Raw genomic sequence first — 26,558 nt, 5'->3', positions numbered from 1 at the left:
GTCCAGGGTGTATCCTGCCTTGATGCCCTAAGACGCCTGAGATTGGCACAGGCTCCCCGTGACCCGAGGATGGATCAGATAAGCAGTACAGACAATGAAATGGAAAAAATGTTGCTGTTCTTTACCAACAGGAACTCCATGACTTTTTGATTCTATGACCAAGCTTATTTTAAATGTCAGGAACCTTGTTGTTAATGTTGTAAACTAGTCCTAGCTAATCTAAACACGTTTTAAAAAAAAAACGAGAGACTGTTTGAGCTCTCCATCAGTCTCACATCCTGTCTGACCCAGCAGCGGAGGATATCTGCACTTTGCGTCTGTCTGTATGCGCTTTCTGAAACTTGCTGTATCTCAAGCCACACTCTCAGTGTGGGTTACACACTCAGTGCAAAAGTTCAAAGTCTGTAGAAGCCGTGAAAGAGCCCACAAGCTCATTGTTCAGCGTGTCGAGGTGACTGCGCAAACAGGAAAGTTTATCAGTGAACCCAGTCGAGCGATGTCTGGTGTCGTGACCATTTAGCGTTTATTTCTCCTCGAGGCTGAATCTGTCTGCTCCCCGAAGAGACGCCTGGCATCAGGTTCATCTTCCTGAAACCGGAGACTCTTTTGATACAGATTAAATAGATCCGATTTCTCTGGGTTTTAATTGATCTGCCGACTGTTTTGTGTGGGAGGGCCACGTTTTCAATGCGAAGGTCGTCTGTGGTAGATGAAAGATGACTCAGAATTGTTGTTCATTGGCGACAGACAGTAAAATCAGTCTGACCCTGTAGTCTGGGTAGATCCTGTATTTATTTTTTTTCTTCTTTTAAGTAAAAGGCATACACGAACAAATATCTCACAGCTCAAAAGTCTATCATTCTATCTTGAGCTCAGGTTACTGTCTTTGTGGAGTGTCTGTGCATGGTCTCCCCATGTCCGTTTGGGTTTGGGTCACATGCCATTGGGAGGGTTTGGCGACTCTAAATTGCCACAGCTGTAAATGAGTGTGTGGTGTCCTGGGATGAACTGCTGTTCCTTCAAGGGTGTATTCCCATCTCATGACCTTGATCAGGCCCTGTAGGCCCTGATCCACCTCAACCCTGACCAGAATAAAGTGCTTACTGAAGATGGATGAGTAATCAGTTGAACAATCAACATGGGAATCAGCTAATTGCACTCAACTTCTTTGTCATTATTCTTTTGCATGGTACATATTAAGCTTTTGTATGTACAAAGTAAGACTTTTCTTTACTCTCTGTTTGAATAATGAATGCTTTTTAGATGCCAAAAAAAAAAAAAAATCAAGAACCTTTTTATTATTGATTAAATATTTTATCATTTTAGCAACTGGTAACCTTTTTTTTCTTACATCATTTGTTATTATTATTAAAATATTCTAAATACAGTGATCGTCCCAGGCCACATCGATGGATGTCTGGATGTCATTTTCGGAAATGAAAATGAAAAAGAATTTCGAAAAATATCAAACCAAAAAAGGAAATGTTCAATATCTTTCATCTTGAAGCAAGATTCTGCACTATATAATATTCAGCAGATGTGTGAGATTGACCAATGATGACACATTGTACAGGAGGCAAGATATTGCGTTAGTCTTTTGTCTTTTCTCGTTAAATGAATCTAACATGCATCATCAGATTATACTCAAAGATGTCAAGTCAATGGCAGAAATGATTTAATAAAAAAATTATTTAATAAATAAGAAAAGAATGTGCTTATACTTCTAGGCATCACTATATGTACTGAAAAGATATTTAAAGCCCGTGTAGTTAGTTGTCTGAGCATGTTAGTATGTGAGTCTGTGCTATGGTTCCACAATAGTAGAAGTGTGTGTGTGTGTGTTTGTGTGTGTGTGTTTTTGTGGGTCCACTGACAGCAGCCTGTTTGACCACATTGACGAGGTTGAGTGCAGATGCCAGGTCTGGCTGCGGTTGTGGTGAGGATTAGATGCGCACTTTGACTGCCATGCGCATGTACAGTATTAGCATGTAGGCGTTTTGGATGTGTGTATACTTACGTCTGGACACGTTAGACTGAATAACTACTTTGTTGGCATGTGTGACTGCGCTATTCAGACATGTTCGCGTGTATACCTATGCTCGTTCTGTACATCTTTTGTGCAGTCGTGTCGGTGTCTGCTTGAGTGCTAATTGAATTCCATTGAAAAATAGTTTTTAATAAGCATACCACTGGATGCTTGGAAAGATAGAGGGCTGCACTATACATCGGCATATATGAATGCATATGGAAAGTACATTATGTGGCTTTATTAGTCTGTGAATATCATGAAGGGAGATATAATAATGTACAAATATGAATAAATGCCAGTGATTTGTATTACTCAGATATGGTCTACTATTTATTTATATATATATATATATATATATATATATATATATATATATATATATATATATATATATATATATATATATAAAAGCAGTTTCAGTCAACTCCAGTAAGATCTTCTTGGAAATTCATCTAATATCAGTTTTAAGAGATGTATTTTTATTTTATTTTCTGTTTTTATCTTATTTAATTTTCATTTATATTTTTCATATTTTAAAAAAAATCAATATCAAGTTTGTATACACATGGCACGTCTTTTTCTTTTAAACTAACAAGAGGCATTTCCAAAAGTTTAAAAGTTGTCAGGCAGCTAAATTTAGAATGCTGACGTTTTGCGTTTGCTCACGTAAATATCTTAACAGCTTTTATTGTCTGTGGCGTTTGCGTGTGTATTTGTGTGGTGGACTGGGTGAAACCCTTGTGTTTGTGTGTGGGTGTGCAGACCCTGTGTGAGGTGGGGTTAGTCAACCCTGTGGAATGCCGTGCGTACCCCAGGGTTGGGAGTGGGCTGCCGCTCGGTTTGCGGTTGCTTCTGGGGTTGAAGGTTTTTAAAAAGCTGCTTGCCGCCTTCCTATCTGCCGGGATTAAATACGCTCTGTAGTGCAGACAACAAGCCCGCTTTGTGCTGCTCTGTCATCAGGGCCAGTGCACACACACACACACACACACACTACTACAGCCACTCCCAAACTGACGCGCCAAAATAGCACTTCTTTAAGGCTGTTGAGTGTTTCTGAAGTGTGTGTGGGTGTGTGTTTGCCATGGGGAGGGGAGGGGATGGGGAGGCGAGGGGGGTGGGAGGGTGTAAGCCTCTGAGGGATGTTTGGAAGTTTGTCTGAGCTTTTTGGGAAACTTCCTTTAGAGTTTGAAGCAAGTGTACATACACTAATCCAGGTAATCTCTGGAGCCGTCCGTCCCATTCTCATTCAACGGATATAACAGCTGTTTGCTTTAAGTAATGTTATTTCCACATGTTGTCATAGCAGTGTTTGCGGTGTGAATCGAACACAATGTGAACCCATTTCATGCATTTTCATAAGCTACTGTGAAATGTGCGAGCAGCTAAATGATTTACAGGCACAGCTGTTGTTTTTGTTGTATTTCATCATCAGTTGTTCTCACACCAGCGAGCGAGATGCTCAGAGAGCTCGCTCTAGATTTCATACACACCACGTTTGTTGGTGTACTAGCTATGTACTGTACTAGCTATGGAGGCATCAGCAAATCTCTGTCACTGTCGTCCAAGCTTTGTTTTTCTCAGTACACATCCAGTTTTGTCCAAGAAAGTGTAAAGGTTGTGAGGGGGGAACTGGAAAAATTTCTCGAATGATTCCTCGGACCAGTCCTTTAGCGTATATGGTCTAAGGAATTACTTTTTAGATTTGTGACTTCATCACGCCATAATAAACATGACACGATGATGTCAATATGTCATTGACAGGTTGTCATCTGATGCGAAAGGTTTGGATATACAGCATGTCTACTTCATTTCTTTAAAGAAGATTGAATCTTTAAAAATTGGTAAAGCAGGCAAATATGGACAGAAATAGCATCTGCTAGACTGCTCTGAAGACTAAGTACAGCTAAGCTGCCTTGCCCTGTATGTAGTCTTTGGTCAGACGGAACATCTGAGACCCCTTTTCCACTGACAAGGTGCCAGAGCTGATGTGGGTTCAGGAAACCATAAGACCAGCCTGGGCTTTGACCAGTTTGGAAGCTGAACCATCACATAACCATATGTGGGAGTTTAATAATAAATGACATTAAAATAACAGAGTTTTACGTCAGACTGAGAAGTAACGTGACCATCCAGTCACATGTCAAATAATCAGCCTCAACTTTCCAGCATCTATCAGAACTGATATAATATCATGGACGATAATTATACCCGAGCTTTTACCCGTGTAGTCTGGAGAGGTTTTGGATTAAACGTTAGTATTGTATAGTTCAATATTTAGTTCATGTTGTCAATTTGTCAGCTATTTTCCCCTTGAAGCTTTCTCATTTTAACGGCAAGCATGAATGAATTAAAGTTTGTCATTATGGCGACGAAAAGATATAACTCCCCCTGTTCTCATACCAGCAGTATTTTGGTGCTGGAACCAAACCAGTTTTGCTGATTGAGAACCATTTCTTCCAGATTGTTCAAGATTAGTCATCAGCACCTTGTCAGTGGGGAAAAAAAGGATGTGATTATTCTCTCATTCTTATAATGTCATGCTTCCCTTGTGGTGCACGCTGCCGGATAATATAGCTAATTTGAGCATGTGCCAATTCATTTAGCACAAGTGGAACAAATCCACAGCAGAGGGCATGACTGATATGAGGCCTATAGTGGAAGTCTGTCTGCCTTTTTTTTTTTTTTTTGTATTCAAGTCTTCCATGTTGCACACCCCCACTGAGATTTGGGCTTGTGTAAGTACCGCCAGGAATATCACCTGTGGATCAGACTCCAGCTCACTTTATTTTACACAAGGACGGCCTTAATGGCTTCAACAGAAAGGGAAAAAAACAAAGCCAGCAAAGGATTGAGCAGGTTTTCGGAAATCCAAGTATTAGGAATTGTGTTATGGTTCTGCAATTGGACAGAATAACTCACGAGTCTGATTCATAGAATCCGAGCAGACCGGCAGTTTGCAAGTAACGTGGAATGTCACAGGTGATAGGTCAATTAGTGTCTTGTCTTCATGTGCATGTCCTGTCAATCAGGTCAATATGGCACCTTCAGTCTCATACCAGTCCAGCTTTTCAGACCATAAATGGTGCCAGTAGGATTTTTTTGTATCGTCTTTCTTAACAGAGGATCCTTGTGGACTGGGCTGGGCTTAAATATGTACCATAGTTCCCATTTTTAACACTTATACTCGTTATACCTCAGATGATTTTCATGCAGTGTCATTTGTCAGTGTCTCTGGGTAGCTGGACTAAGATCTGAATGGCATATTGAGAGTATTTTCATCATTTCGGGTTGGTCAGTACCGGCAATATGAACTGGCACTTTCATTTTGGCGGTCAGTCTTTAGTAGGAGGATGTTTAGACTGCTGAATTCAGGAGTGAGGTGTGGAAAATGCTCCAACAGTCCACAAATCAAGCTGTCCAAATTACTCAGAAGCAATTTATTTCTTGTGTGAACCGGAAACGTTGCACGTTTTGCATGTCAAAATTAGACTACTTAAGGTCTAATGTTTATTGATGAAAAAAGTTCCAGACTCTAGCGATAGCGAGACGTCTGGCCAGAAAAAAATAAATAACAGATTAAATCTACTTATTGTGTCTTGGGTGCATTTGCACTTGCAGTTTAAGTGGATAATCTCTATTTAGATTTAACTCTGATACCCAGTATGCAGTTTAAACTGGGTCTGGTGGGGTTTTTTTTTTGTGTTATGGTTGTATTGTTAGTAGTTTTCTTTAGAGGAGATGTGATGGAGGAAGAATTTTAGGGATTGGTGTGAATTTGGGCTAAAGTGAAATTGTCTGTCATTATGCTGAATTGGGAAGCTGCCCAGACTTTGACCGTAACCTTCATGGCTTCATTTTAATGAATGGGGTTGGAGGAGGGGCAGCCGCAAGCATTGTGGAGGGAGTTTCGGTATTTTGGGGTTCAAGGTCAGGGGTCATGTGTGTGTGTTGGAAGCAGTCTGGTCTCCAATTCTCCCCCAGCCTATTTCTGTGCATCACATTTGCATCACAAACATCTCAAAGGTCTTTCTAAAACTCGTAAAAGTGTCCACATTTTCTCACTTTGTCGTTGCATGGGTAATAATGTCGTACTTATCAGTGTTAATACTAATCTTGCTTTAACAACATGTAGCTTAGTATTTGCAGGTATGCATTTAGCTAAAAAGTGATTGCAATGTTTATATCATACGTTAAAAGTAGATTAAAGCTGTAATTATGCCCAGAACTTTCAGCCTGAGAATTTTGGTCATTGTAATATGTTCTGATAGCTGCAGCTAAACCAGTCACGATACTTTCTGCGCTATATTTGCAGTAAGTGGGTAGACGTGTGTTAGCGAAACGTGGATCGCTGATGATACGTACAAAATTGAAGAAAAAGCCCCACAACAAAAAGCATAGAGAACACAGTCCTAAAAGCCTCAACGATTGGGTAATAATATATATGAATTTTAGTTGTTTTTGGGCTGAATGCAGCATTTGTATGACCAAATTTCCAGAAAACATCACATTCCCTGCAGCACTAAACTTTTGGCTAAGTTTGATCTTGTAAGATACAAGATGTAAGTTTAGTAGAATGAACCCATTGTGTTTGGAAATGGATTAAGACTATTTCGCTCAGCCTGATTATTTTGTTGCAGGTCTGAGTGTGATCACGGTCTCAAAGGACTACACCACAAAGGAAAGCGCACATATCCCATTGAAATGGACTCAGTACTGTATATGTGAAAGCACCATAGGAGTTTGCCCTGTCTCACTTACAGAATCTGAAAACCCCCTTGTTTCTGCTGTACAGATTAAATCTGCCTGCCAGCTTTAGATCTTGTCAGGTCATTGCTATCATTTCATTTCCCCCTGGTTCCACTTCTGCATTCCACTCCTACCTCTCGTTTTCTCCCTCCCGCTCTGTTCTTCCTAAATTTCACCCCTCTCTGTACTGAAGTGACAGCCTCTGTCCTGAACTGGGGCAGTGGTGCTCACCTACCCTCCGGATATCTATGTGTGTGTTTGTCCACAGTCCTGTTAATCAACTTTCCTCTCAACAGTCAGCCAGCAGTCATTTTCCAAGTCAGTTTCGCCCACGGTGTATGCACTGACAATAAAGTCTGAGTGCTCTGACTCCAAGGTAAATGAACTGAAAAGTGATGCAAGGCAACACTGAGCATTTATGTGAGGAAGCTTTTCACATTGTGCTGCTATTATTAAACAAAGTTTAGCATATTTAGAATTTCTGCACATTGGAGCAGAATCTCAAAGCCATTTCACCATTGCCATAAACATCATTCATCCACAAAGTTGTTGAATATATGAAAAGGGTGCTGCTCTCTATTTTTTTCTTTCTTCCTTCCTTTTATTATTTCTTTTCTCTCTCACACACACTCTCCTGATGATTAAGTGTTTGTGACATGAATGGTGTCTGTGCCTTGGATTTGAAAAGGACTTGGGGAGCTCTGCTGAACCAGGATAACCTTTTTCATTAGTCTCTCTCTCTCTGTCTGTCTCTGTCTCTCTATCACTCAGGGTAAGAGGGGTAAGAGCGTGCTAATGCATATTTAATGCATAATAATGCCATAGTCATGCATAATGTATGAGAAGAGCAGAGGGTCAGAACTTCAGGGGACTGCAATCCCACTCCCAACATGTGGATTTTTGTGCATTTAGTTTCATCATGTCATTACAATTCCAAGTATTTTTAAGTATTTCTGCTGCTGCATGATTAATCGGTATAGCTTTTTCTTTTTTTCTTTTTTTCATTCGTAGCATTGATTATAATGGCTAAAACAGTTCATTTCATTTCGCCTTAAAGAAAAGCAAATTGTCTACATTTTCACATTTAGATTAGTCTTGGATTTGGGCAATGCGTTTGACCTACTTAAGCTTAGAACTTTCTGGAAAGAGTGTAAAGAGATCATATCTTCTTTATATTAAAGATCAGCCGTATCATTAGCTATAAAGCCCATCACTGATTACATATCCACATTTCCTAAAGGGTTCTAAAGCCAGTAACAAAGCATTCATGAGCACATGGTGGTTCTTTTTGGAGAGAAAAAGTTTGATTGAATCGAGTAACACTCACACAATTCGTTTTCATTCATTCAACATGATTTGAGTGTTTATTATCAAAATCCTGAATAACATCAAACTCACACCTGAGCTGGGAATCAAACCCACAATGGTGGTGTGTCGCGACTGACATATTACCACTACACTCATCTAACATGTTTTTATTCACCTAAATTTAGTGCTATGGATATAGTTCCCTTCAGCGCTGACTTCCTTATGAGATTTAATAATGTAATAGTTTATGTTAATACTACTACATGAATTAATCATGATCATTAAATCTAGCAATTAAGAAACTTGTTTAAGTCTAAGCTTATTAACTATTTACTTTTTAGTATAATGAGATTGTATGTAAACTATAAAGATTTTTTTTTAGACCACATACACCGGTCAGCCATAACATTATGAGCACTGACAGGTGAAGTGAATAACACTGATGATCTCCTCATCATGGCACCTGTTAGTGGGTGGGATATATTAGGCAGCAAGTGAACATTTTGTCCTCAAAGTTGACGTGTTAGAAGCAAGAAAAATGGACAAGCGTAAGGATTTGAGCGAGTTTGATGAAGGGCCAAATTGGGATGGCTAGACCACTGGATCAGCGCATCTCCAAAACTGCAGCTCTTGTGGGGTGTTCCTGGTCTGCAGTGGTCAGTATCTATCAAAAGTGGTCCAAGAAAGGAACAGTGGTGAACCGGAGACAGGGTCATGGGTGGCCAAGGCTCATTGATGCACATGGGGAGCGAAGGCTGGCCCGTGTGATCCGATCCAAAAGATGACCTACTGTTGCTCAAATTGCTGAAGAAGTTAATGCAGGTTCTGATAGAAAAGTGTCAGAATACACAGTGCATGATGGGTCAGGGCTGTTTTGGGAGCAAAAGGGGGACCAACACAATACTAGGCAGGTGGTCATAATGTTATGCCTGATTAGTGTATTTATGTGCTCTTGTGGTGGGTAAGTCAGTAGAGTGGGGGATTCCTTGTGTTTAGGCTGTTAGTTATTCATTTATTCAAAAAAACAAACTGATTGCCAGTAAAAAGTATGAAGCTATGTCCAGTATAAGCTCCTGATGCTGTATATAGTGAGTGTTATAGTTGGTGCACAGTGTTGATGGTAAATCACATGTACTAAGTGACTAAGTGGATTAATCAGCCTGCATGGATGACAGACACTTCTGTCACTGCATGGGTAAATCTATTGAAAGAAAATAAAGACACTAGTTATAGTCAAGTGATATTTTTATGTGTAATATCTAAACACCATGGATTATAGCTACATTTTGTGCCTCTGGCACTGTGAATAAATCCAATATCAACTACTCAGTTTTAGATTGTTCGGTTCGGGTCAAACTGACCTGTTTTATGTTTTTAATGGAAGTATATTACGTTTGTTGTAAATCAACCGCATTTACAGTTGCATTTAGAAGAGCTTTACTTTATAGTCAGTGACTGGAATAATCTTTTGTTTCCCGTGCTTGCATTGTTGTTCATCACCTGTATTTGACAAATCAGTTCAAAATAATAAACAGTAATTAAAACATTGTCCCATTTAATTTTTATTTATAAATTTATACCAAGGTCTTTATTATTATGTATATTTTTTTTACACAAATTATAACTTTATCACAAAAACAAATGACACTTTTATTGTTAAATGTGATCTAGTATTTGAAAGCATGTCTTATCGATATTCTATATAGATTCTGTATACATCCATCCATCCATTTTCTATACCCAATTTATTCCTAATTAGGGTCACAGGGATCTGCTGGAGCCTATCCCAGCGCACATTGGGCGAAAGGTACACCCTGGACAGGTCACCAGTCCATCACACTGACACTCACTCCTATGAGCATTACCAATCAACCTAATGTACATGTTTTTGGGCTGTGGGAGGAAACCGGAGTACCCGGAGTAAACCCACCCATGGCACAGGGAGACTCGAACCCAGGACCTTCTTGCTGTGAGGCAACAGTGCTAACCACTAAGCCCCCGTGCTGCCCTGATTTTTTTTTATGCAATCTATTTCATATTGTTTCGGATTAAAATGAAGACAATATGTATAAAATATTTTTTTATTTTTAATAATTAATTATTAAAAATATTTTTTTAATTATTTCCTGTTGTGCATTTAAAACCCTAATAATATCCAGGGTTAATTTGACCCAAACATAAACACAAGGTAAACAAAATAGAATTATTAAGTTTACTGTAAGATATTTTTGTATCATTTTTACTTTTATATTAATTTCAAGCTTCAAGAATATTTCTAGAAAGAAGTCAAATTATCTCAATCAATATGTCTAGAAATAGGCTTAATGTTAGACTAGATAACTTTTTCTTTATTCACGGTATATTGTTTGTCTTTCCTTGTATCCTCTCGCTCTCTCTCTCTCTCTCCCTCTCCACTGAAGTGTAAACCAGAAGAAATGACAGCTTGTGTACATGCACAGTTTGAATCATAGCCCTGCCTTTCCTCCTTCAGTCCAGCCTCTGACCCTGACACTGCGGGGGTTGTGTTTGTTTGTGTGTGTGTGTGTGTGTCTGTGTGTCTGTAGAAGGGTGAATGAGGGACCTCGCCTTAATTGTGTTGTTGTGTTTATGAAATACAAGCTGTAGATTACTGAAAATTAGGTTGTCACTGAATAAATTAAAGCACTGCAGCATGTAATTCATTTCTAGCTAGACTTTGCAGTTGGTAGATTTGTTGATCTAATTCTAGTTTCCTGTCTTTTAGCCAACCTCTCTCTCTCTCTCTCTCTCTGTGTGTGTGTCAGACCCTCACTGTTACTGTCTCTCAGTAGGATGTCTGGTTTTCTGTTTTTTACATCATTTTTTTTCCCCTTCCTAATTGGCAGCAAAATCAAGGCTTAAAAACTGAAAGAGCATTTGTCTTCTACAGTCTAACAGACATCTTTTAAAGAGCTTTCGGGCTTTGATATTATGGTGCCTTAAAGTGTTTCAGTTTATGTGCACATGTGTGTCTGTGCAAGTTTGTTTAAACATATGCGGTATGTATAAGAGCGAGCGATGCCTCTGGGTGTCTCTTATATCTCTACACAATAGCGTTTCCATGGCTGAGTGGATTCGGATGATGCTGGAGGCTTACAACTAATCTGGGGGAGAATAAAGAAGGCAGACTTTGCTTGATCAGAATTAAAAGCATTCAGCTATATGACATGTAAACCTCTGCTCAGGACCTTGTCCTTAATAAAAACTTGTCTATGTGAAACTCACCATACGCCTGCCCGTAAAGTCTCTTCACTGTGTATTCACTTCCTGTTCCTTTATATTTTCATACCGATGGTATGAAATCACGTAACTTTTTGTCGGGAATGTTTTTTGCAATTATAAACGGTGAAAAAACACCCTCTTTCTATCAGCATCGTCTGTCAGTAAAGCCGTATTTGGTCAGTGTCGGTTTTACATGGGGAGCTGTGAGAATTTGATCCTTTACAAGTGCAGCTCTGTGATTTACCTCCTGTCTGGATCTGTAATATCATTGTTCTTATCACTCCAAAATTCCATTCTGAAATATCTTCTGTATTTTGGCAAGACTGGATCAATTTAATCCTGGTAGGTTAGACATCTCTGTGATTTTTACGGGAAGGAATGATGCTCATGCAGTCGGGAATTTTGTTTCAGCCACACCTACATTTCTAGAGGATATTTAACACCATGTTTAAAGGTTCTGGGAAACACCAAATGACCTCTTAAAATGCCATATGACCACTTTAAATGTAAATTATATGTTCATAGTGCCTTCACTGGGAGAAAGAAAGATCTCAAAGCTTGTTTTAGATTTTGTTTCTTGTTATATAATTTATATATGTGTTTTATATTTTCAGGTTTTCTACGCTGTAATCTTGATAGTGTTGTGTTTGATAATCAAATAAATTAACTGCTTGTTTTTTTTCCATCTGTCTTAATATCTTTTTTTTGTGCGTGTGTTGTGTGTCAGGTCTCTGGACGGGAGGTTACAAGTGTCTCATAGGAAGGGTCTCCCTCATGTGATCTACTGCCGGCTGTGGCGTTGGCCAGACCTTCAGTCCCACCACGAGCTGAGAGCCATGGAGCTGTGTGAGTTCGCTTTCCATATGAAGAAGGACGAGGTGTGTGTGAACCCCTACCACTATCAGCGCGTAGAGACGCCAGGTAAGTGACAGTCCCTTCTGTTTTCATAGATGCACTGCGCTTGATTAAAATGGACCTTGATCTTCATATTTTTTATATATATATACATATATATATGTCGCAGAAGGTAGAGTGAATGTGTGTTTGGGAGCAGTGTGGAAACTAGACAATGCTCATGTCAGCTTTTTGTGCTGTCCTTTAAATAGTTATGTCATATGGGATTGGTTGTCCAGGTATAACCAGGATCCCTGTTCTGTCTCTGTAGTTCTTCCACCAGTTCTGGTCCCTCGCCACACTGAGATTCCCAGTGAGTTTCCTCCTCTGGATGACTACAGTCACTCCATCCCGGAAAACACCAACTTCCCCGCCGGCATTGAGCCACCGAGCAACTATATTGCAGGTAAGAGTATGAGAAAGAGCATCTATCTCGTGTGTTTTTCTCCCAGAAAATATCTAAGTACCCCTTCCCTTAGAGACATGTGTGTTAGAAACCGACATCAAAGCATAAACCTCCTCTCCTCACCACCTGTGAATGGTAAACCGCTAAAACTTACAGTAAATTGAAGTTAAAGATCATGTATTACCACAGTATTCTCTGGGCACTCGAGCTGATTGCTGTACATTTGAGGCTGAATGAGTACAAGAGCTGGCAGAGACAGACGAGACAGAAAATGCAGACAAAGAAGCTGTTTAGCAGAGTCTACTTCAAGCAGGCCAGCAAGGACAAGCACCAGGAACGCTGCACACACACACACACACACATACATACAATGAATCCACCACAGGGAACAGTCTGAAAAGCTGGCAGGCACTTTCTCTCTCTCTTTCTCTCTCTCTGTCTCTCTCTCTCTCTCTCTCTAATTATCACACACACACACACACTCTTGCATTTAGTCCACAACTACTGTTCACCAGTCATCATTATTGCTTGACTTTTTTTTAAAAAACTGAAACAAATCAGTATTTTATCTTACTGTAATCTTCACACCCTGTTCATACACCCTTTCATTCACCAGGTGGCACATGCACATATACAGATTGGACTAAGTGTGAATGGTTTAAGGCAGGGTCAGGCTCTAGGCTCTAAACTAAGCTACCGGTCTTGTACCAACCATGTGTCGTACATGTGGGAAAGATCTAATCTGTGCTGCATTTGGCAGCATCAACTCAGGGTGTTCCCTGAATGTGTGTCATCAGAATGGTATTTAATTCCGGGTTTGGAAAAGTGGTCAGTTACAGTAAGTTTGTGTTTCCATTTCCGAGACAGAGCCATGCTGCTCTGCTGCTATTGCAAATAAATGTATTCTAAACAGGAAGTTCAGTCTGAGGCAAGATATTATGAGTCACAAGTGCTACACCTGTTAGCAGGTCCGTGTGTGTGTGTGTGAGTGTGAGTGAGACAGAGACAGGGTTCATACCTTCAGTTGTCTGAACTTCAGTTGAAGTTCAGACAAACAGCTCTTTTTGTTGAGAAGTGCTTGAAAGGACTTGAGCTTGTAACACATTGTATGTAGTATTATATACAGTAGAACAGTGATGAGCCGTCAGGGCCAGCAAGGCCTTCTCTGCTGGCCTATACAGCAGTGATCTGAATCACTGACTTGCATTTTAATATATTTAATATTCCATGAATGTGTATTAAATTATTCCCAATAGTCTACTCTCTACATGTTATAGCTTTTCTCTTGGTTGCGCTGCTTCCAGTAGTGTATATTTATGATAAGAGTATTTATCCAATCATATTTCAGCCAGTAGCTGACATCATGTGTTGCCAGGGTGAAGGAAGTCTGCCTTAAGGCCTTCAGAATCAATAGTGCAGGCGCCCTTAGCTTAAAATAAGTGGTAATGAAATTGTTCCATTAACCAATCAGATTTCGAGTTGGCGTCACTGGGGCCATCTAGTACGCATATGATTACGTCAGCAATTTCTCGTCCTTTGATTGGATAATTGGAGTAGTCAGAGGCAGTGAACTGCACAAACTAAATAAAACATATATATTTTAACTCACAATGGCTGACAGAGGAGAAGAAATCAATTTGGTCGCAGACATCCTTACAAATGCATTTTCAAGGCAGACTGTAATAAAATTGACTATTCCTTGTGAGGTGTGAAATACTGTAGCCTAATTTCTTTTTTAATTTGCTATTTACCCGTTGTATCTATTGCCGTGGCGTCCTAATGATGATATAGAGGTGGATTAATTCAGGAAGGACACCGGTGAAGGCCTAGGTGTGAAATGCACACAATGCAAATGTTGGGGTCTCCAGAAGCAAAGTAATATGTTTTTTCTGTTTCTGTTTTTACTTAAAACACATCAGCTTTTAGTCCTAAAGCAAAAAAAGAGGGTTAGGTTTTGTGTGTGTGTGTGTGTGTGTGTGTGTTGAGACCAAATCCATAGTAATTTAAGCATTTTACCAAGGAAAAATAACAGAGCCTGTTTACTCAGGTTAAGGCTAGGGTTAGTGTTCAGTCTTTAGCTACACTAATGAACAAGTGTCTCACAAATACACTAAAGCAAGACTGTGTTTTTCAGAAACACCTCCTCCAGGCTACCTCAGTGAGGATGGGGAGACCAGCGACTACTCCCTGAACCCTAGCATGGACACAGGTAAGTCAACATTATCAACACCTCAGAGACAAGTCCGAATGCCAGACAAATGTCTTTAAAACATCACATGTATAGCATTTCACACTGTCTCATAAATTAGGTCATATTTTAGAGCTCAGAGTGTGAGATGATTGTGATTCGACATACTTGTCAGTGCAGTCCATCATATTTATTTATCTCTTCATCTCTAACCATCTGCTTCCTTTTTTTTTTTTTGTAGGATCTCCAAGCCTTTCACCAAATTCTTTATCTCCACCGCCGAGCAACTTAGGTATGATTTTCAGAGTGTTTATACTTTAGTGTATGTTCATATTTGTATGTGTGAGTGTTTATATACTTGTGTTATGAATTCTTCCCTCTGATCACTGACCCAGAGGAAGGCACAGCTGAATGAACCTTTTGTCTTCCCTCTGGTCTGATCTCTGTATGAGCACTTGGACAAACACGACACACACACTTCACATGCATGACAGTATCCTGTTGCTTATTATCCAAAGTGAAGATCCTGGGGCTTGTCTTCCCCCTTGTTGCTGGAATAATAAATAGCATACTTCCATATGGTGCACATAGGGGTTTTGTTCATCCGGCCCATTTCCTAAAGCTCTTTCTTTTATTTATTTATTTTTCTTTTTTCCTTTTTTTATTTTTTTGAAGCAGTTACAGGAATTGTGGTGTGTTTATGAAGCTGGCGGTGTAAGGCAATAATTTTCTTCCCCAAGTAATGCTGGTGTTTCCATTGCCCCGTTTCTGGGAATCTGCACTCGCTTTTAACCTCACTGTGTCTCCGATCTCCACCCATTTCTTTTTATTTTTTTCAATCTGTTTTGCCTTCTTGATATTTTGACTGTGTATTTTGACTCTGTTTTTCCCTGCGTCAGACCTGCAACCTGTGACGTACTGTGAGCCAGCGTTCTGGTGCTCCATATCCTACTATGAGCTGAATCAGCGGGTGGGGGAAATCTTCCACGCATCCCAGCCTTCTCTCACAGTAGACGGCTTTACCGATCCATCCAACTCGGAGCGTTTCTGCCTGGGCCTGCTGTCCAATATTAACCGCAACGCTGCCGTGGAGCTGACACGCAGACACATTGGTACACACTGACTTCCATACTTCAGTCAAAGAAAGAAAACAATGAGAAATGGTTAAGATTAAAACAGTAAACTGACAAGATTCACCTCCTCTTGACAGGAGACATCAAAACAACATTTTACCCCAAGGCTGTGATCAGAACAGGCATTTTGTGTAGAAAAAGCAGTGCCTGGAGCACTTTCTGTGGTTCATGTGACGAGCATGTTGTAACCATAAAAGTACTGCTCCCGCTGAGTAATGCCTGGTATCAAATTTAGCTAGAAAAAAATTTTTTTGTACTCTTATTCTACCAGTGATTGTTTTTTACTTACACACCGAGCCTCAGTCTGATAGTATAAGTGATCAAACTACATTCACCACTTTTCTGGAAAACTTTAGTAAGTTCTCCACTTCCACATCCAAATCCAGTTGTCCCATGATTTCTGACTGGTTTACTTTTTCTTTTTTTTTCCTGTACGTTTATGTATAAAATGGGTCCTAGTCTGAAACAGTATCTGCATCTATATAAATGAAATACTAGTGATATATATTTGAAATATTAGAATATATTAGAAATGTGTTTGTGTGTGTGTGTCTAGGCCGGGGAGTGCGTTTATACTACATAGGAGGTGAGGTGTTTGCTGAGTGTCTCAGTGACAGCGCTATCTTTGTTCAGAGTCCCAACTGCAACCAGCGCTACGGCTGGCACCCAGCCACCGTCTGCAAGATCCCACCAGGTCAGATACAACTCTAAACACACACGTTTTTGGATTATAAACCATCTTCTTCACATATTACAATTTAGAAAAATTGGGGGCCGTACCCTGTCATGGTTACGCTGGTCCAGTTATTCCTCGTCCTTCGTTCTCGTGCATCATTAGTTGGATAAAAACTTAAATTGTATGAACGATTAGAGCAATACTAATTTATTCTTGGCCTAGGATCAAGCTCGTGTGTCCTTTTTTGTTTCCCATCCTTTAGGGATGGTCAGTTTGACAAAAAATATATCACAGTAGTTAATTTGTAGATGCATAAATATTACATTTGGAACAGCTAACATCTCCAGGCATGGTTTATATTATTAAATATTTGTCCAGGAAGATGAGGTAAAGTGAAACAAATAATAAAATGATCTAATCTGCTACAGCTGGTCGGTATTAGCGCTCCAGAATAATATCCTTATCAGCATCATTTTAGTATCCTGATAAATTAACTTATAATGCATTTTTATGTGATATCATGGATATCTTGATATTAAATTTAATTAGATTTTTTTTTGTTATAGTTAAAAACTGACTGGAAGCTTCTTAATCTTTTTTATGTTTTTTTTTTATAGATGAAAAGTTATAAATATGAGAAAAACATTTAACATAAATGTTTATTATTATATTTTATTTAATTAATTAATTAATAATTTTTTTTTTATTAATAATTTTTTTTGCTGTTGTGAGCAAACTTAGTGATACAAATGCCATAAAGAAATAAAGAAGCTAGTCAGTATACTGACTTTATTCAGAATCATGTCACATTCCAATATATTGTGGGACTGATATGTCAGTGTATGGTGTATTGGTATGGTGTCATCTCCCAGAGTCCTGTATCTGTAATAATTATTGTGTGTGTGTGTGTTTTGTCAGGCTGTAACCTGAAGATCTTCAATAATCAAGAGTTCGCTGCTCTTTTGGCCCAATCAGTGAACCAAGGCTTCGAGGCTGTGTATCAGCTGACCCGCATGTGCACCATCCGCATGAGTTTTGTCAAGGGCTGGGGAGCCGAGTACAGGTGAGTCTAAACTGCCTTACCTGAACCACCGACTTCTACTTCAACACTGTGCTATAATAAGAGATGCCATTATGACTAAAGTCTGGTTAATGCTTAGTCAGAAGTGCTTTCAGGAGCCACATGAGAAGGACTTCTGAAAGCTGTTAGCACTTATATATATATATTTTTTAGAGCAGGTGAGGGTTTGACTATTTATAGAACCTTTCTGCATGTTATCCCCTTATTATTAAACCTGCTGTTTATGTGGAAGTCATTAGTCGGTATTAGTTTTGATGAAGCACAGTGAGGCAGTAAATGTGGCCAGTGGTTGAATTTGGGATTCTGAATACAGTGCAGCGATTCTTGGTGAAGTTTCTTGGTGAAATGCTGGATAGAGATCTGTCTGCCTGTCTGTCTGCCTGTCTGTCTGAGCTGTTTTTTTTTTTTTCCTGGGGTGGTTTTGGTGTTCACTAACTAGAATCACCACAGGATGAACAAATTGAAACCTCCAGATATCACCTATGTAAAGTGTTAGGTCTGTGCTAGCAAGTCACACAGCTCTGAAAACACACACTGCTCCGAGAAGTGTCAGAGTTTCCTGGTGTCTCTCTCTCTGTCTCTCTCTCTCTCTCTTGCTCTCTCTCTCGCTCTCTCACTCTCACTGTCTACTCTGCCTTTGTGTCTCACTTTTTCTCGTGACTAATCTTTCGTTGGAATGAGAGAAACCAAGACCATAATTGAAACCAGTTGAGGATTTCCACTGGGAAATTCACCATAAAGACATATGAGAGACAAAAAAAAAGAGAAAGGAAGAAAGTAAAAATAGAGAAAGTCTGTTTCTCAAACAGCTTTCTGTATTTAAGTAGACATTTCCCCTTAATCTTTTTCTCTCTTTCACTCTATGTACCTTTTCTTAACACACAGCTACAGCGCTTAGGATTTTTTTTTTGTTTAAAAAACATTATTGAGTCAGGGAAGAAAAATAGTCTATAACATGATGGTCCTGAGCTGCTGCGTCCTAGAACTTCTGCAATAGTAATTACGGGAAAACAGAGAAAATCTGCTTCTCTTTTCCATTCCCAGCCGAACCGTTGAGCTGCCAGACGCACACCCAGCTCAGATATGTCCAGAATCGTTGTGCCCGACTAAATACTCCCCAGAAAGAGGTACCTTTGCCCTCGTCTTTGAGTGGGAGTGAGTCCATAGCAGAGGCCAATAGTAGCATAGTAGCTAACACAGAGTCAAAAACAGACCATAACAGACAGATGTATTCAATCAGACCTTGTGTTTAGCTAGCATTAACGGACTAGCCTCTGTGCTGCATTTGGGATCTCACTGGCATCAGTGAAGAGATACACAGCGCTGTGAGATCTCAGAAAAGCACATCTGTGCTTGGCTACGGTTTAGCCATAGCAAAAAGACAGGCTCTTGTTAAAGGAGTAAAGGGTTTGCTCATATAAATAGGTAACTGAGAGTCACTATAATGTTTTTAATTCCCATAACACAACGGTGATCGCAGCAGATAATTACATTCTTTGGTTTGAGTCACATCCCAGTCCCTATACTACTTTTGGGAAACACTCATCAGGAGATCCAGTCTGTTTGAGCTCTTGTAGGCGGAAAGGGAAAATCAGCAGAGAGGGTGAAAATCCCAAATATTACATAAGAGCAGCTTAACGGAACGAGCTATGAACTGATTCAAGGCTAATTAGAACCCGGTAGTAGCTCTCAACTTTATTTTCCTTTGCAGAGGTGTGATCTGAATAGCCAAGCAAGGCACCAAATACACACATGTGTTTGGCTTTAGGGACATTTGAAGAATCCAGCCATCAGAATTGGGGAAAAATGTGATCTTTGACTGTGGCCTGGTTGTTGATGCCAGAAGGCCTGGTTTGTGTAGGTCAGAAATTGCTTTTCTCCTGAGATTTTCATCAGACAGTAGTCTATAGAGTTTATACATCCTGCAGAAAACAAAAGAAATCCATTGAAGCTTTTAGGCAGTACTGACGTGAAAATGATCCGAAGCTTTTGCATTATTTTCTGTGTTTAAATATGTAAATCAATGAATAGGTGCACGGTGTTGCTGTTGTCCTCCTATGCCATTATTCCCAGAGAACAAGCTGTCAGTCTCTGGAAGTCAAATATACAGCTTCTAATTTTAAAAGAATAAGTATGTGAAATATGATTTATGACTTATTTATGTTGGAATACTTCGAACAGTTTTTCACCCTCATCTCATATTAAACCGAATTCCACATACAGCCCGGAGCCTGCAGCAGTACTTGGGCTGGCATGTTCCTCTCCATTAGTGCAGTCAGTGAGTCATTTATTCTGCTCACAGGTTGAATCGAATAATTTAAAGCAGCGCAAACCTTAAACTGAAGTTAAGGCAATAAATCCCTTTAAATCACAGCCTCATCTCGTCTGTCACTCCCGCTCTTAACTAATCTTTCAGCGTGTTTTCCCTTTTCCATCCTCTTACTGTCCCTACACCACCCCGCACTTCCTCTCCATCTCTTTGATGCCCACTCAGTTTTCAGTAGTGGTGGAGGAGCTGCCAGAATCTCAAAGCTGAGAGTCATTCAGAGACATGAAGGAGTTAAAAGTGTGCTGCAGAGAATAGGCGCCTGCGTCTGAACAGTGACGCTCAGGGAAGAAAAGAGTGAGGGAGCTGCCCTTTGTTTCAACATTTCCTCAAGTGTCAAAGCAGCTATTAAACTCAATTAGGAACACAGAGCGGAAACCGCAATTAGACAGATTTGGTGTGTGTGTGTGTTGGGAGAGTGAGTATGTGAGAGAAAGAGTGAACCAGACAGAGAAAAAGTAACTCTGAGGAGAAGAGCAGAATAAGAATGGAGCAAGGTGAAGCGTAGAGTCAAGGTCTCCGAGAACCACAGAAGAGTGTGTGTGTGTATAACGGAGAGAAAGAGACTGGGCCGTTGTGTAATCAGAGTGGAATTTAGGAGAGTGTGTTTGGCAGTGATGGTGGTCCCTGTGAGAGGCTGGAGTCGTGTAGAGCAGTGTTTACACACAGACTTGAGCTCAAATCCAGACACCCTAGTGTCGCTGCAGCCACTCAGCTGTGTGTCACGACATGCTGATTTATTAACGAAATAAATCGTCAAAGATTAGTAGCTGTAATTAGTAAAGGACACAACAGGACGGGATGATGTGATGCGTTCTCATTACCACACTTCCATTATTCTTCTTACACCACGGCAAATTTCCGACATGAAAATTTGTTTTATTTATTAAAGAACGTCATGTTGTATATTTTAACCATATATAGTTATGTTTAATATGGTTGAAGGTTGGTGAATGCACGTAAGTTTCTGTTATCACTTACATTATAGCAGCAATAAACAGTTCACCTACCTCGTGGGCAAAAAACTGCAGCTTTTCATGTTATTAAGAAAAACCTCCTATGGTGGAAAACGTAAACCTTTGACTGTTAGAAAGCACTGACACTCATTCAATAAACATCTCTTCAACGATTATATTTATTTATAACCACACATTTTTCATTTGTTCATTGGTTATGTGGCATATCCTGTGTAGGCTATAGAACAATAACCTGTCAATTTGAGCATTTTAATATAAAACTCTTACTTGTTTTGCAGCTGGCTCTACTTTCAGAGCTGTTCTTAAAGAAAATTAAACATTATTTCTTTCTTCTCAAACCTTAACCATCTCTCTCTCTCTCTCTTTCTCTCTCTCTCTCTCTCTCTCTCTCTCTTTTCCTCCATCACTCTGTTTTGCAGGCGGCAGACGGTCACTAGCACCCCCTGCTGGATAGAGCTGCACCTGAACGGACCCCTGCAGTGGCTGGACAAGGTTCTCACACAGATGGGCTCTCCCTCGATCCGCTGCTCCAGCGAGTCCTAGGAAAATCCTCTTATTAACACCACAGGAAGTAGCCAACCTAAAAAAAAACAAAAAAAAAAACCCCATACATATTCCTGTAGGAACTGAGATCTTTAAAGCCATGAGTGAATAGGAAACTAGAGCCTTACAAAAAACCCACCCACTTTCAGTAGCACTTTCATGCACGTTCAGCGCAAAGAGGGAAGTGTGTATTAAACCGAACAATTTTTGTTCCCGCTTTGTCCATGTTGTTTATCGCCGATGTCCTTTCTAGCTTCTCGGATTTTGGTGAACTGAATCAATTTGGTTTGATCATGTGTACTGTAGATTTCCCTTTGTTGTTGTCGTTGTTGTTGTTGTTTTTTTGTGTACAGTGAAATATTCATGGATTTTTATACATTTTAGTTAAAGTTGTAGTTGTCTATATTTTGGTTAAATTTCTTTGAACAAAATAAGAGAGGAAAACTCATTATGTAGTATATTATAAGTGTTATTGTGAGCTCTTTGAGAACTGTCAGAGGTGTCGTCTTGTCAGCTGCATGCTTGCCATTTGATTTAATCTATTATTTTGGAGAAGTAGAACTGAACACATTCATTCATTTCGTTTCAAAACATTAACCCTCCCCATCTATAGCCATAATTCCTCAGTGCCTTGAGTTGCAACGAACATTAATTGTAAAAGGAATGCACTAGCATTTTTTCAACCTAATGTCTGCTCACCACATCTGAAGCTTAGGTGTGGTTTCTCAAGACGAGAATTTCAGCACGTCTCACTGAAGTGAGTAAAAAACCGAAACCTTGTTTACTCAAAACTCACCTTTGATGCGGGTCCAACGGCAGGTGTTTTCAGTGTCAGTAAACGGTTGTGCGTTTCACAATCTCCTCACTCGAAGGTATTTAGCATATAAGGTATAAGGCTCCAGACTTGTGTTACTTGTATTGTTTGTCTCATCCCACATTCTTAATGTGCAACAAGTTATTATACTGTATTATTGTTGCACATTGTAAAGCATTATAAAGTATTTATTAAGGCTTTTTGCATAATAGTTGCATATTTCTAAACAAAATATAGCCTAGGGAAATCCTTCTTGGCCCTGGCAAATAGTCACAAAGAGGGATAACAGCATCTTCCTGCTTTTAACATAATTCGATACCTCTACTTTAGGAAATTATAATACTTTAATCAGAGCATAAAATTTTCAAGTCAGTGTAACAAAACACAGTGATAAAAAGTTTTGTTTAAGCATCACTAGCTATCTGTGATATCAGATATTGGCTGAAAAACGTAGATTATATATTTTGCTTGTGGTTGAGGTGCATGTAAAAGAGAAGGAGAATTATATATACATAGAAAATGTCACATTAAGGGTTTTCCCAGGGTTATTAGACCCTTATAAGTCGTCCTTTTTTCCTCAGTTCAGAAGAATGTGTGGAAATTCTTTGTGGTAATCTCATATACGCTTGCACCTCCAGTTGATACAAGTGCGGTTCTGAAAGTTTCCCTTAAACGTTATTGGAGCGCCGTACAATGATTTAGGCTCGGCATCGCCATAAGCATTTTACACCACCACATAGTTTGCGGCATTAAGCACACACAGCGATGGAGGGCGGAGGGGGAAGGGTGTCACTGTAGATTACTGACGGATGAAAGGTTGTTATTACTCCTGTGGTAGAGCCTCACATCAGTGTTTTTAATCTGTCTACATGGAGTCGTGCCAAGTCTCGCACAGTGCATGTGTGTGTTCTCTTAAGATGTGCTTATGGTAGCTGTTTAATCTGTGTGCCAGCTGTCTCTGCTGTGTGTCTGTATGTGTCTGGCCAGGCTCCTGGTGAGTTCAGATATCCTCGTCTGCAAGGAACAGTTGACACTCAGCCCTCCTTCCTGTGTGTGGAAGGTGTGTGTAAGCGATATCCGTGCTTAAGCTCTGGCATTGTACGAGTGGGTTCTATATTTGCAGCAGGAATTCGGAGCAGGTCCCAGGGTGTTTTGTAGACAACAAATAAAACGGTCATTACATTGACTAGGTTGAAAAGCATCTCGGATATCAATTGACAGCTTGTCGTAGAGGCTCACCTTGCTTCTCGTTCAACATAGATCGAATCTGATTTCATTTCGTTTGTCACTTATACAGAAAGAAAAGTCATCCTCAGTCATGAGATATAGGTTCTCGTTGTTTTGTACATTCATGATAGAGTTGATTCATCTCCAAGTATATAATTATTTATAGTCCTACAAGGTGCTGTTATGCAGTATATCATACCATAAGCTTAATTCTAATATACACGTGTTAGTGTTTTAACAGTAGTTGTGTCAGTATCTATTCTACCACACCGGTAGTTAACGTAAACGTATGGAACATTAGGAACTACAACTACAGCAGCATTAACAGGACAAGCTCTAAACTAGACTGCGCTGACCTCTGTAGTGTCCATTGGTACATTGATGTGACAAAGCAATGCATACGCATTTTTCTTCATAGACATCAGTTTTCGAGGTGCATTTGAACCCCAAAAAAATACAAAGCATTTGCTTTTGGACATTTGGGACAACTGTACCTCCGTTCTAGTTTCTGGTTTAAATAATAATATTTGGAATTTTTTGGAATATTTAAATTAGGTTTCTGCGGTGCTTGTGGTGTTTTTTTTGTTTTTTTTTGCATTTGATATGAAGCAAACTGAATGAAAGTGTATCTATGGGTATATGTGTGTATATATTCAGGTACATTTATTTATATAATTTCAACCCAAGTGTGTGGCTTTGTTAAAGATCTGCCACAAAAGCAGCAGTTATGTACAAGCATGCACGTATAGATCGTCCCGAAACAGTCCGCTCCGTTCAGAGTGTGCCTTCGCATGGATTTTTTCTACTCTTGGTACTAATCAGCTCATGGTTCCTCAGTAGTTTGTAAGTATTCAGTAGCTTTGTAGATTGAAGCATGCTTGTTTTCAGAGTTCTAGCCAAGTACTATTTTGCTAAGGGTGGGGAGAGTTTTAAAAAAAGAATTGCTGACAGATTTATTTTTGGACAGTCATGTATTTTTATACTGCAGACAGAAATGGGGAGAGGGCTTTTAAAAGGGAAACATTTGTGAGGATGTGTTGGGTTTTTTTTTGTTTTTCTTTTTAAGCAAAGGCTGTACGAAATCTAGCCGAATTTCGAGGGACTATGAAATCTAAGCTAGGACTGTGCATGAACGATCTCTTATGTAAAGACTGTTTCAACGCATGGTGATGATGATGGGCAGAGGGAGTGTGTTACTAGTCACCTGAAAAATGAAAGGTTGCTATTACTCCTGTAGTACACCTCCGCATGAATGCGTTAATTTGTCACGTGGAGCCATGCCAAGTGTCACTCACGTACTGTCAGATATTCAGTAATTAAAATTTTATCATATTTCATTACTGCATTAATTGCAGGATTTTTTTTAAAATTTTATTTCAGAACAGTCAACATTGTTAAAATGACAGATATAGAAATCAAGCTCTGAACTTCATTCCATGCTTAAGGCATTTATGCTATAATGAATAATAGTATGCGTTGTTATGATGATGATGATGATGATGATGATTTGTGATTATTTACAGCAGTTCGATCCTGCTATTGGTATTTATGGAGTATGGATTAACCATCCTTTTTACCAGACTTCAGTAAAAAAGATTTTTATCCTTGAGAAAAGAATACCCATTTTTATTTGAAGTTCATCAGCAAATTGTTGAGTTAACTTTGAGTAGTATGCATTATTGTGCTTGTCATATGTTGATTTCGTGACATTGTGCTTAGCTGTGCTTATGCTTTAAATGTCTTTTTCTTTTTCTATGAAGATAAATATATATATACTTTATCATTTCTCCCTGCATTTAAAGTGTCGGATATAAATGTCGTTGTATTTGTTTTCAATGTACTTTTAATAAAAAGATATATATCAAATGGTTTGGTTTTTATTTTTTTTCGATCATGGTTCGTTAGCTGGAAGTGAAGAGAATCGTGAGAACGCCTTTGTCTCGAGACAGACAGCACGTCTTATTCCTTTAAGATCAAAGTCTGACACCCTGTGAAATACTTAACCCGTTGAATGCAACAACAAAAAAAGGTCGCTATGTGGAAACTTCCATCTTCTGTCGTGTGTAATTGTGGTTTATGGTTGCTGAGGGTTGCATACGCAGCGAATATAGACTCGCCAGACATTTTGTTAGGTACACCTGTGCATCTGCACATTCATGCGATTATCCAAGCAGCCAATCATGTGGCGGTAATGTATGCAACACATAAGATCATGTACAAAGCAGAGACCGACACAAACGTCACGTTGTGCTCAGTGTAGCTTCAGATGCGTGTTCTTTACTGATAGACTCGGTGTGGTCTTCTGCTATTGTAGGCCATCCACTTCAAGGTTCAGCACGTTATGCGTTCCTGCTCGTATTTGTAAAGAGAGTTATTACTCGAGGCATCTTGAACATGTCTGGCTATTCTCCACTGACATGGCTCTCATAAATTTGTTATAAAATAAAAAGAGAGACAGGGTTAGGTAGGGACTCCTGGGAGATCTAAAGCTAGGAATATCGGGTTTATGTAGCACATGATTCATCAGGGTTCACTGTGACTCTGAGCTCGAATATCTAATGGTCGAATTCCAGGCAGTTGAATTCCATGACAACATTAAGCTTGGTGTGTTCAGGTGTCTGGCTCCCCTGCTGTGTAGTCTGTATTGCTTGGTTACGTGTAAGAAAACCCCATAGCTACGTCCCTAAGACCAGACTGTATAGACACTGCTTTCTATTCAAAAAAATGACAGGAGTCTTTGTTCAGGAAACCCTTGGGGCAGGGTGAGACGAACCTGCTAATCTATTGCTCTCACACACTCCAGTGATATAATAATGGGACACAGGTTGAGTGTTCACTCTCACCTCAGCACTACAGATGTGCACTTAGATGATTCATGTCATGCTTTAATCGCCCACTTATGTGACTACATCTCAACTTGTTTATTCAAATGGATAAATCGTCCCTACATGAGACATACTTTGAAATACG

At 39.5% G+C, this 26,558-nt stretch overlaps 1 protein-coding gene across 1 annotated transcript in view; it reads left to right on the top strand.

Annotated features, from left to right (window-relative positions):
- Positions 1-25,454, top strand: part of smad3a (SMAD family member 3a) — a 30,466-nt gene extending 5,012 nt beyond the window's left edge. Inside the window, exons 2-9 of the mRNA XM_058381897.1 lie at positions 12,051-12,244; positions 12,489-12,623; positions 14,758-14,832; positions 15,053-15,103; positions 15,711-15,923; positions 16,501-16,638; positions 17,539-17,683; positions 21,424-25,454. Coding sequence (XP_058237880.1) covers positions 12,051-12,244; positions 12,489-12,623; positions 14,758-14,832; positions 15,053-15,103; positions 15,711-15,923; positions 16,501-16,638; positions 17,539-17,683; positions 21,424-21,547 — 1,075 coding nt within the window. The 3' untranslated portion in view covers positions 21,548-25,454. The remainder of the gene's footprint in view (positions 1-12,050; positions 12,245-12,488; positions 12,624-14,757; positions 14,833-15,052; positions 15,104-15,710; positions 15,924-16,500; positions 16,639-17,538; positions 17,684-21,423) is intronic.
- Positions 25,455-26,558: the final 1,104 nt, after the last annotated feature.

The sequence above is a fragment of the Hemibagrus wyckioides genome, linkage group LG27, assembly GCF_019097595.1.
Source record: "Hemibagrus wyckioides isolate EC202008001 linkage group LG27, SWU_Hwy_1.0, whole genome shotgun sequence".
In the NCBI taxonomy this organism is placed as follows: domain Eukaryota; kingdom Metazoa; phylum Chordata; class Actinopteri; order Siluriformes; family Bagridae; genus Hemibagrus; species Hemibagrus wyckioides.
This window is presented reverse-complemented; position numbering and strand designations above follow the sequence as displayed.